The 12,305-nt window shown below is 41.3% G+C and overlaps 1 protein-coding gene across 1 annotated transcript; it reads left to right on the top strand.

Moving 5' to 3' along the window:
* Positions 1-3,994: 3,994 nt before the first annotated feature.
* On the top strand, positions 3,995-12,078 carry LOC115131573 (tumor necrosis factor alpha-induced protein 8-like protein 2). Its single transcript, XM_029663383.2, has 3 exons — positions 3,995-4,206; positions 9,819-10,143; positions 10,420-12,078. Exons 2-3 carry the CDS (start codon positions 9,826-9,828, stop codon positions 10,660-10,662), a joined length of 561 nt encoding a protein of 186 aa, XP_029519243.1. The 5' UTR covers positions 3,995-4,206; positions 9,819-9,825; the 3' UTR covers positions 10,663-12,078.
* The last annotated feature ends 227 nt before the right edge of the window (positions 12,079-12,305 follow it).

The following is a 12,305-nucleotide window of genomic DNA, read 5'->3' as shown; positions in this document are numbered from 1 at the left end:
GTGTGAGTGTGAAGAAAGAGGCAGAGAGAGTTTGAGCGAGAGAGAGAGAGAGAGAGAGAGAGAGAGAGAGAGAGAGAGAGTGTTAGAGAGGAAGAGAGAAAGTTAGAGAGGAAGAGAGAGTTAGAGAGAGAGAGAGAGAGAGAGAGAGAGAGAGTTAGAGAGGAAGAGAGAGTTAGAGAGAGAGAGAGAGAGAGAGAGAGTTAGAGAGTTAGAGAGGAAGAGAGAGAGAGTTAGAGAGGAAGAGAGAGGGGGGAGATTCCAAGTGTTTGGGTTTCTGTGTCTCTGTATCAGAAACTATACAATCCACCTTGACCATTATCTTGACACTCCATCCTCTATCAGATTTCCTGGCAGTTGAGCTAGAGAGTGAGGGTGGTGACAGACGCTACAGTACATTCTGACACAGAGGATGAACACAGGCAGCTGACAGTGCAAAGGGGCTAAAAAAGTAACCTGCCCAAAGCAAACAGATTAGCTCACATGCCCTCCTCTGTCGCTTGCTTGGCACAGCTGGCCAAAGAGACAGTGCTGCTAAGAGGACACTACACCACCCTGATAGTGGATCCACTCAATCTGAGGTCTGTCATCACATAGACCTGGGAACAAGGAAATATACTGTACCCACATCCAACTGGTTCAAGTGCAGAACATGAAAAATGCATACAAAGACATGAAGGATGTTGGTAACTTATGAAGGATGTTGAAAACTGGGAATCATGCAATATACGGAAGTATGTGGACACCCCTTCAAATTGATGGATTTGGCTATTTCAGCCACACCCGTTGTTGACAGGTGTATAAAATCGAGTACACATCCATGCAATCTCAATAGACAAACATTGGCATCAGACTTTCAGTGACTTTCAACGTGGCACCGTCACCTTTCCAGCAAGTCAGTTCATCAAATGTCTGCCCTGCTAGAGCTGCCTTGGTCAACTGTAAGCGATGTTATTGTGAAGTGCAAACATCTAGAGAGAGGGTGAGCCGCGAAGTGGTAGGCCACATAAGCTCACAGAACAGGACCACTGAGTGCTGAAGCGTGTAGCGCACAAAAATCGCCTGTCCTCGGTTGCAATACTCACTACCGATTTCCAAACTGCCTATAGAAGCAACGTCAGCACAAAAACTGTTCGTTGTGAGCTTAATTAAATGGGTTTCCATGGCCGAGCAGCCGCACAGAAGCCTAAGATCACCATGCGCAATGCGTCGGCTGGAGTGGTGTAAAGCTCGCCGCCATTGAACTCTGGAGCAGTAGAAACGCGTTCTCTGGAATTATGAATCACGTTTCACCATCTGACACTGACAGACGAATCTGGATTTGGCGGATGCCAGGAGAACACAACCTGCCCCAATGCATAGTGCCAACTGTAGAGTTTGGTGGAGGAGGAATAATGGTCTGGGGCTGTTTTTCATGGTTAGGACTAGGCCCCTTAGTTCCACTGAAGGGAAATCTTAACGCTACAGCATACAATGACATTCTAGACAATTCTGTGCTTCAAACTTTGTGACATCAGTTTGGGGAAGGCCCTTTCCCTTTTCAGCACAAAGCGAGGTCCATATAGAAATGGTTTGTCGAGATCAGTGTGAAAGAACTTGACAGGCCTGCACAGAGCCCTGACCTCAACCCCATCGAACACCTTTGGGATGAATTGGAACACCAACTGCGAGCCAGGCCTAATCATCAATATCAGTGCCCGACCTCACTAAGGCTCTTGTGGCTGAATGGAAGCAAGTCCCTGCAGCAATGTTCCAACATCTAGCGGAAAGCCTTCCCAAAAGAGTGGAGGCTGTTATAGCAGCAAAGGGGGAACCAACTCCATATTAATGCCCCGTGATTTTGGAATGAGATGTTCAACAAGTAGGTGTCCACATATTTTTGGTCATTTAGCGTGTGTGATTCAAAAATGTATATAGTATAATCGTTTTATTCACATCAAACCATGTCCATTGATGTTGCCCAAGTAACATTTGAGTCACTTCATTTCATAGTCACTTCCAACAGATTTGCTGGCAAAAAAAAGGCAAATCCAACATGAAAACAGTGTATGAATTTGAAGCTACAAAGATGTGTGATGTCAAACCCCCTGTGAGTATGGGGGAGTTCAAACAATGGAGAAGAAGTGCAAAATGGAGCCATGAAGTTCCTGTGAATTGAGCGTTGTTTAATCACCTCTTCGCCTTGGTTACATTGCTGCTTAGCAGACACCTGCATATTCATAGGGTGCCTTTATTTATACTGTAGCAAGACTGGGGTGGAATGACTACAGACTATGGAGGCTCAAGATGTGCAGCCTAATAGTTCTCTCTCTTGGCGCCAGCTACCCTCTCAGGACAGGCTGACGTCCTGGCTCAAGTCAAGTTCCCTAACCTCTGCTCTACACCTTTTCCAATGTCTGTACCACACTGTGCTAGAATCCCCTTGAACAGTTATTCACCAAAAATGACCAACCTGGGTATTCTTGCAGATGAGCAAGTGCCCAGAACTCTGGTTTGGGGTCAGTTTTTGAGGCTTTGAACTCTTTGCCAAATGTCACAGTATTGGTGGAATAAACAGATCTAGCATCAGCAGTAGAGGTACACTACACCCCTTGCTTTCAGTTTCATAAAAGTCAGTGGAGGATTCTAAAGAGCAACAGTGGCCCCTAGTGGACTTTGTATAGAAAGTATAGACACTGAAGCACATACTGTTGGGACCACAGTGCTCTAAAGTCAAATCAACTTAATACTTGAATCTGAGGTAAGCAAAATATGTCCATCAATGCCTAACACATTCTGAAACAGCTGGTTGTTTTCTGATGACACAGCTTATTGGGTAGGCTCAATTCAATCATCCTGAATACCGGAGGGAAATGACGGGGAGAAGTGAATGTCAGTGCTCAGACCAAGAAGGCCACTGCCATCTACTGGTAGACGCATACTATAATAATGATGTGTAACCACACAAGGGAGAGTGAAATGAAATGTAGACTCAACAATAGGACATCTTCATACACGGTGGGGAGACTTCCTGCTTACAGAAATGAACAACACAATTCCAAATCTGCCATCACTGCCACTGTTACTACTCCTCAATATGGGCATGCCTCAAGAGAAGGCACAGATTTGGAAGGGACAATAGCGGTAGTCTTGGCAGATTTTGAATTCTGTAGAATTCTGTTGTTGTTGATGGCTGAAAGCAGGAAGTCGCCCCACTTTGTATGATGTAGTCATATTCCTGAGTCTACCTTTAATGTGACAAATGTTAACTCAATACAACATCAAAGTAATGCACCAATGAGCTGAGCAATCACACAATGTTTGGGAAAAAGCCTGAGAAAAGCCCCAGTAGTCACCAAAACAGTATTTCTACTTCAGTTTGATCTAATTAGCTGATAGGTCTCCCAAGTGGTGCAGCATTCTAAGGTACTGCATCTTAGTGCTAGAGGTGTTAATACAGACCCTGGTTCGATTCCAGACTGTTTCACTACCAGCTGTGATTGGGAGTCCCATAGGGTGGCGCACAATTGGCCCAGTGTTGTCTGGGTTAAGGTTTGGCCTGGGTAGGCTGTCATTGTAAATAAGAATTTGTTCTTAACTGACTTGCCTGGTTAAATGAAATAAATATAGTGAAGAATCAATATGGAAACTGCTTGCATTGCACTTCCTGTCTGTTGTCAAGGCACATGGTGTCATTGCATGCATATGGAGTACACTTTATGCATATATAATCAACCTTTCTGCAAATGTACCAACTTTTGCAAAAGCCTTACTTCCTTTTGAGGGAATATTCTGAATGTTTGCCCACCTTTTGCTTGCCAACAAAAATACTTGAACTTGGAGGATCACAGTTTATGTTCAATTGAATCTAGTGGTTTAGGGCCTTTGTTGAAGTAATTGCATGCTGATACTTTAGCTCAGGGTTTAAAAAAAACTTGCCTAATGTGCTGTAGGGGTGTGTCTAAATAGTGTTACATTGCTTCCTCTCCTCACCTCTCTTCATTCATCTGCACTGATATGAGAGAGAGATAGAGAAAGAGAGAGAGAGAGAGAGAGAAGAAATGTGTTATTTAAGGAAATGCTTCTGAGGTAGGCAGAGACAGGTTGGTCGGTATAGCGAGAGGGCACTGTGATCATCCAACCCCTTTATGTGAATCCTCCTCTAGGAGACGTATCATCTGACTCAGGAGCACTGAGTCTATCTGGAGCCAAGGGTCCATAGGCACTCAGGTAAGCATGTCATAGCACTGTAATTTCAGTGGAAGATGATGTGTGGTTTGTGAAGTTAGAGGTAGTTTTGTGAGCCAATGCTAACTAGCGTTAGCGCAATCACTGGAAGTCTACGGGTATCTGCTAGCACGCAGTGTGTGAGTGTATGTGTTGTTGTGCATACTTGTGTGTTTGTGTATAAGCAAATGTTTGTCAGTGTACAGTGCAGCCATGTGCCTTCAAATGAGCTCAGACATTTATGCCCCAAAACAGCATTATTTAAACTCCATAGCCTCAGTTTTATGTAAGACATTCACCATAATGTCAAACCTCTTTTTAAATAGTGGGTGCTTGGCTACATGGCTAGAGGTGGAGAATGCATGGAAAATATGAGCAGGTCATATTTTTAGTCCCATCGGTTTAGGACAATGACCACGTCTGTGATTATCAGAGCCACTTAAAGACAAGACAAAGACAAAACCTTGTGGGGAAAAGAGTGATAATAGCTTTCTAGTAGCTTAAAAAGAACTCTGTGGGCAACTGTGTGTGTGTGTGTATACGTTTGTGAGTTTGTACGTGTGCTTTTGGGATTGTTATGCTTACTCTAGTATATTACATTTGATTGCTCCACTTTAAAGTTACCCAATATCGTGAAAGGAAACAGATCATTATAGTATGCACCAATATCCTCAAGCTCCTTGGGTCTCTTACAGATGTAGGATCTTTATTTGAGCCAGTTTGCTAGAGCAGGGAAATTATCTTGCAGCAACAGGAAATGTGAATTACTATGTGGATTGAAATGAATGGACATTTTTGGAGGGGTTGATACTTGTACGGGGGAAATCAGGTCTGAAATTTGTAAGTGGAATTTCAAACCTCAAATACACTACAAGTTTGAAATATCCTAAATTGCAGGGAAGTTATGCAACAGGGTGATCAAATTAAGATCATACATCTGTATCAAAACATCCTGTGTAAAGGGGTGGGGGATTGTGGCAGATATCAGAGTTAATCAGCCTTTGTAGGTCTGAATATGAACAAGAGATACAAGTTCAAGGGGATGAGTTGAAAATATGAACTTTGTGGAACTGAATAAATTTGGTGCAAAAGGATGAAGAAGAAAAAAGATTGTCAGTTTGTTCAGCTGTGACCTACAACTAATCTTAGGGGCTGAGTCATTGTGTAAAAGCTGAGTTAAACACATTCAATTTGAGGTTATCCAAACATTGACAATGCAACTGGGTGTCCATAGGCATGATCTCAGCTATGATCCCATTCAAGGCAATAGATACAGTATGTGTGGCGAATGAACAAGTTAGCATGCTACTGCCTTCTTGAGACCTGAAGTATGGTCTACCCATGTGCTTCTGGCTAACCCTATGCCTAAACCAGTCACTTGTTGAAAATCATTAGATGCCTAAACCAGTCACTTGTTGTTGAAAATCATTAGATGCCTAAACCAGTCACTTGTTGTTGAAAATCATTAGATGCCTAAACCAGTCACTTGTTGTTGAAAATCATTAGATGCCTAAACCAGTCACTTGTTGTTGAAAATCATTAGATGCCTAAACCAGTCACTTGTTGTTGAAAGTCATTAGGCATCAGCCAATCAAGGCAACCAAACATCTCCCATTTCCAAGTCGAGCACAGGCCATGAATAATTAACTGCTTGTTGTTTTTGGCGTTACTTCACATTTAATTGCCCAATATATTTTGTGTAAGATTTGATTCTACTTGAAACACTTGGAAAGTGGACCCCAACACAGAAGGTCATGTTACAAATTGAAATTGGCAGCCTACGTGTTATGAGTTTCTCAGACAGCTAACTATTAGCTCTGTTAGCTTTAGCTTACATTGACCCACCAGGAAATGAGACCTTCACTGTTTGAAGGAAGACAGTTACAGCATACAGGCACTGGTAGCCAACTTCTTCTATTTCATTTCAATGTCTCCATCTTATGACTGTTTCACACAGGAAGTCAGACACTTCCGTAAAAAGGTGCAACACATTTTGAAACAAAGCAGCCAGACTTGTGAAGTAAGTCAGCTTTCATGTAGGCTGTTTCAAGGAATCACACATTAGGAAGGTGTGCAAATGCAGTTCAACATTTTTAACTGTTCCAAGTTTGAACTCTCTGTAATTATTGGGACAGTGACATATTTTTGTTGTTGTTTTGATGCTGTTCTCCAGCACTTTGGATTTGAAATGATACAATGACTATGGTGTTAAAGTGCAGACTGTCAGCTTGAATTGTTTGGGAGTATTTTCATCCATATCGGGTGAACCGTTTAGAAATCACAGCGCTTTCTGTCCATAGTTCCCCCCATTATAAGTGACCAAAAGAATTGGGACAAATGTACTTATATGTGTATTAAAGTAGTCTGAAGTTTAGTATTTGGTCCCATATTCCTAGCATACAATGATTAAATAGATTTTTTGCTGTTTGTTTTGGTTGTGTTTCAGAATTATTTTGCGCCCAATAGAAAAAGTAATGGTAAATATTGTATTGTGTCATTTTTGAATAAATTTGATTGGAAATAAGAATATAATATGTTTTTAACACTTCTACATTAATATGGATGCTCCCATGATCAAGGATAGTCCTGAATGAATCGTGAATAATGATTGAGAAAGTTACAGATGAGCAAATACTGTATCATACGGAGATTTGTCTTCCAACAAGACAATGATCCAAAACATAAAGCAAAATCTACAATGGAATGGTTCAAAAATAAACATATCCAGGTGTTAGAATGGCCAAGTCAAAGTCCAGACCTGAATCCAATCGAGAATCTGTGGAAAGAACTGAAAACTGCTGTTCACAAATGCTCTCCATCCAACCTCACTGAGCTCGAGCTGTTTTGCAAGGAGGAATGGGAAAAAATGTCAGTCTCTCGATGTGCAAAACTGATAGAGACATACCCCAAGCGACTTACAGCTGTAATCGCAGCAAAAGGTGGCGCTACAAAGTACTAACTTAAGGGGGCTGAATAATTTTGCACGCTCAATTTTTCAGTTTTTGATTTGTTAAAAAAGTTTGAAATATCCAATAAATGTCGTTCCACTTCATGATTGTGTCCCACTTGTTGTTGATTCTTCACAAAAAAATACCGTTTTATATCTTTATGTTTGAAGCCTGAAATGTGGCAAAAGGTCGCAAAGTTCAAGGAGGCCGAATACTTTCGCAAGGCACTGTATGTGACTCCAAAATGACACAATACATTATTTACCATTCATTTCTATTGGGTACAACATAATCTGAAACACACCCAAAACAAACAGCAAATTGCATCCAACAAGTTTGTAGATTCATAAACTTGACGTAATCATTGCGTGCTAGGAATATGGGACCAAATACTAAACTTTTGACTACTTTAATACACATATAACTGAATTTGTCCCAATACTTTTCGTTGCCTAAAATGGGGGCAGTACGTAACGAAAGTGCAGTAATTTCTAAACGGTTCACCTGATAAAGATGAAAATACCCTCATAGGCATTGTATAATTTCAAATCCAAACTGCTGGAGTAGAGAGCCAAAATGACAACAAAATGGGTCACTGTCCCAATAATTACGGAGGGCACCGTAAGTGATCAACATATTAATGATAATAGAGTCCCACCTGAGGTCCACATTGCTGATTTTATCAGGGTCTATTCAAATCAGAAGAGGGTGGAAATAAGTTGATACAGTATCTGTAACTTTTACCAGGCAAAACAGGCAGATGCTGATGGGTGTGGAAAATGTACATTAAGTGCAAACCCAGAAGCGTAACCATTAGCTTTGCAAACTTGAAGGGATACGCAAGTGAGTTTACAGTATGATTTCCCCACCTATCTGACCTACTTCATTACGTGTCTGGTTTTATCTTTGTTCGCGGTTTCTAACGTATGTGGTCAACATGAAAGTCCTATCTATGGTTTATATAACCACGTATGAGTAGGTGATAATACACACAGCCCGGAATCCCCTCTCATTCTCATACAGATTATTGAAGTAACATGGAGCTGACTGGTTACAAAGTGGCTCTTCATAACCCATGCAATTGGTTAATTACCCTTTTACCATAGACTATGTCAAACACACCTATGACAGAGTCAGTGCATCGAAGGTAAATTGGCAGCTGCAATGTATCTTAGACGTCCTCTACTGTACAAAGGTTTTTACCCTTCAGGGTATCAGAACCATTTAGCTTCAAAGGCTGGGTGATGTGACATGCTTATCACACTTCCTGTTGGTATCCGAGCAACCATGCAGAGTCATGGAGTGTTCCATTGAAAACATCCCCTGAGGAATAGAAGATCCAACAGATTACACCACATTTACTTATTGAGGAGACACCCGTTTCCAGGAGAAATTAGATGATTGTTTGCACTTTTATCCATTTGTGCCACTGGACCTTGAGTGAAGCAATGTTAACCCCTGCAATAGCAGGTCATACACACTCCTACAATTACAGTACTTTATGTACTGTGCAATGCTACATGATGAGCTATTCAGAAGATCCTAGAGGGAATATGTCATCAGGAACAAGGTCATATGCCAAAATTATGGACATTTGCGCTTAGTTCATTTTATCCTCGAACTGCTCCTTTGTTTATACTATACTGAACAAAATAATAAAACGCAACATGCAACAATTTCAAAGGTTTTGCTGAGTTACAGTTCATATAAGGAAATCAGTCAATTGAAAAAAATTAATTAGGCCCTAATCTATGTATTTCACATGACTGGGCAAGGGCGCAACCATGGGTGGGCCTGGGAGGGCATAGGCCCACCCACTTGGGAGCCAGGCCCACCCACTGAGGAGCCAGGGCCAGCCAATTTCCCCACAAAAGATCTTTATTACAGACAGAAATGTTTCCTCAGCTGTCCTAGTGGCTGGTCCCGCAGGTGAAGGAGCTGGATGTGGAGGTCCTGGGCTGGCGTGGTTACACGTGGTTTACACGTGGTTTGCGGTTGTGAGGCCGGTTGGATGTACTGCCAAATTCTCTAAAACGACATTGGAGGCAGCTTAAGGAAGAGAAATGAACATTCAATTCTCTGGCTACAGCTCTGGTGGACATTGCTGCAGTCAGCATGCCAATTGCATAGTCCCTCAAAACTTGAGACATCTGTGTAATTTTATTGTCCCCAGCACAAAGTGCACCTGTGTAATGATCATGCTGTTTAATCAGCTTCTTGCTATGCCATACCTGTCAGGTGGATAGACTATCTTGTCAAATGAGAAATGCTCACTAGCAGGGATGTAAACACATTTTTGAGTGAAATATGCTTTTTGTGCCTTTACATGTTGAGTTAAAATTTTTGTTCAGGATATATAGGGTGTAATATTGGGCCATTAACTCAAAATGTAATACATTTCAACTGTATATCTGACATGGTACAGTTGTCTTTTTTTACGACCATAACCATGTGTGTGAAGTGTATACTTTTGTTTTAAAGTAGATTTGTTTAAGACTACCAAGAATCACTCTGTGTGACCAGATTTAGCCCACTACAGTAAAAGTATAAAGGTAACTTGACAGAGAAAACCAGCGTACATCAGTGAACTAACAGGACTGGGACCAGACAATGAGATATTTCACTTAACCCATTTATTCTGTCTCATCAACTCTTATTCCTTCCCAGAGTCAAAATGGAGTCCTTCAGCTCTAAGGACATGGCCATGAAGGCCCAGAAGAAAATCCTCAGCCACATGGCCAGCAAATCCATGGTGCAGATGTTAATTGACGACACCAGCAGCGAAATCCTGGACGAGCTCTACCGCATCTCCAAGGAACACTCTGGAAACCGCACAGAGGCCCAAAAGGTGGTCAAGGACCTGGTAAAGGTGGTGGTAAAGGTGGGGGTTCTCTTTCGGCACAACCGCTTCAGTAAAGAGGAGCTCAGCCTGGCTCAGGACTTCAAGAAGAAGCTGCACCAGGGGGTCATGACGACAATCAGCTTCCAGGAGGTAACTTTACATCAGAACATTCATCAGAACTCTTCAAAGACTTAGTTTAACCCAACCTAAAGCATGCGTGATAGAACTGACATCTCCCTACAGTCATTGATTATACCTACTAAAATGTCAAACTATCTGGACAAAATCCTAAGGGGACTTACAAAAGTCTATATCCTGAAGCCAATACCATAAACTAGCACCTTAAATGGTGATTACAGCTGTTCGAAGAACTGTAATTACTCCTGTGCTGTCACTAATACTTTATTTGCCATCCCTCTGGCCCAGGTGGAGTTCACATTTGATAAGGCTGTCATGATGGAGCTTCTGACAGATTGCAGGGACATCTTGCTGAAGCTCGTGGAGAAACACCTGACACCCAAATCCTTTGGACGCATTCGACATGTCTTCAACCACTACTCTGACCCAGACCTACTGACCAACCTCTACACCCCCGGCGGCCCACTCTGGCCTAATCTCACCAAGATCTGCAATGGCCTGAACAAACTGGTTGAGGAAGGCAAGCTTTGAGTGGGAATTACGAACAGCGCTGGAAAAAGGAGAAACTGTGGCAGGCCTATTAAAGAATTCTGAATTCAGTTACCCGTGAAAATATAATTTTGGTAGCTTAATGGGGACATTGACTCAGTGTGAGTTGATGATGTAGATATGGATTTATGTTGGGATCTTTATGAGGGCATCATCGCCCGTGCTTTACAACATAAGCCATCTGCATTAGGGCTGGGCGATATATTGTGTATTCATCATTATCACAATATGAATGTGATTGATATGCGTAGTCACATTTCACCATCAGGATGTTACCTCTACCTCTGCCTAAATGCATTTCAGTCGAATGCTGTTGGAGCTAAGTAAAGTCCATTCAAACATGACATATGAAAGAAAAAAATGATTTTTTTTTTTGCTAAAATCACCTGTGAAATCGTCCAAATATTTTTTGTTGACTTCTTTGTCAGGACTCCCTGCTTCCAGCACGATAAGAATGCATCTGTGGTCTAATTTCAATTGATTATAGTCCTCCTGTTTTAAGACATTAGCTCTTTTATTAGCTATTTTACGAGTGTGTTAAGATTACAGGGTGGGATTGGGGGGCTAGCAATTTAAATGTTTGTTTATAACATGTTGCGTACACAAGTGTGTAGTATTTCAGCAGTAGCACTTAGTGGATGTTATGCAATGGGAGAAGAATGAGGCAACAATTAACCATGAACCATAACACTTTCCACAGGAGATACAGAACTGCACAGCAAGTGAACTCTAACGGGTGTTCCCTACCCCTTTGCAAGTTATCTGTTTTCTAGAACTGTCTTAGATTTCGAAAGGGAATATCTGCAATTACAGGACTTACGGGCCAAAATATAGTGTGTATCTATCAGGCTTGAAGGCTTATTGTGAGTTCTGTTTTGTTAAACTTCAGACTACAAAATGTTTGGTAAAGAATGAAACAGGAACTGTCAAAAAGACAGCACCCCGGAAAAAGGCCTCAGGAAATGAGGCAAGCATGCATCACCTGCCTGCATTGTGAGACTAGATATGCAAACATTGATTAACGTGTCATTCCAGTTTCAGTAGATGCCATTAATGCAACAGGTTATCCTATTCTTAGCCAAAACTGTGAAAAATGTCCGGTTCATGAAGCCATGCTGTCCTCTAGTGGGCTATAGTGAATATTGCACCTGGAGTTGGATTACTTACTGGCACTTGTAATTTACCATAATTCAAGATGCTTCTTTCAATTCTGATGAATATACAATCAGTACTATCACATAGGCAACTGTATTAATATTATTGAAAGCTACTTACAGGCACTTGTAATTTACCATAATTCAAGATGCTTCTTTCAATTCTGATGAATATACAATCAGTACTATCACATAGGCAACTGTATTAATATTATTGAAAGCTACAATAAAAGCCTTAAAATAATCTGCTTCTTGTGAGGTGGGACTCCAACTCATCTTGTACCAGTTAGGACAGAATTATTCTTCCAGCATTCATTAGATATAATGATCATTTAATCCCTGTTGTTTGAATCTTGTATCAAAACGCAGATGACCAATGAACTCCATATGTATCCAAAATCTACATAGGGGAGAGTGGGACAATTTGAGCCAAAAGGATAAGTTGAGTTATCGTGTTAGAGGTTTTATGAT

Source organism: Oncorhynchus nerka, linkage group LG7, assembly GCF_034236695.1.
Source record: "Oncorhynchus nerka isolate Pitt River linkage group LG7, Oner_Uvic_2.0, whole genome shotgun sequence".
Lineage (NCBI taxonomy): Eukaryota > Metazoa > Chordata > Actinopteri > Salmoniformes > Salmonidae > Oncorhynchus > Oncorhynchus nerka.
This window is presented reverse-complemented; position numbering and strand designations above follow the sequence as displayed.

Excerpts from the sequence above, each read along its gene's own strand:
- LOC115131573 (XM_029663383.2), top strand. The coding sequence starts at position 9,826 with ATGGAGTCCTTCAGCTCTAAGGACATGGCCATGAAGGCCCAGAAGAAA. Across the intron at positions 10,144-10,419 it reads CGACAATCAGCTTCCAGGAG|GTGGAGTTCACATTTGATAA; the intron begins GTAACTTTACAT and ends CCTCTGGCCCAG.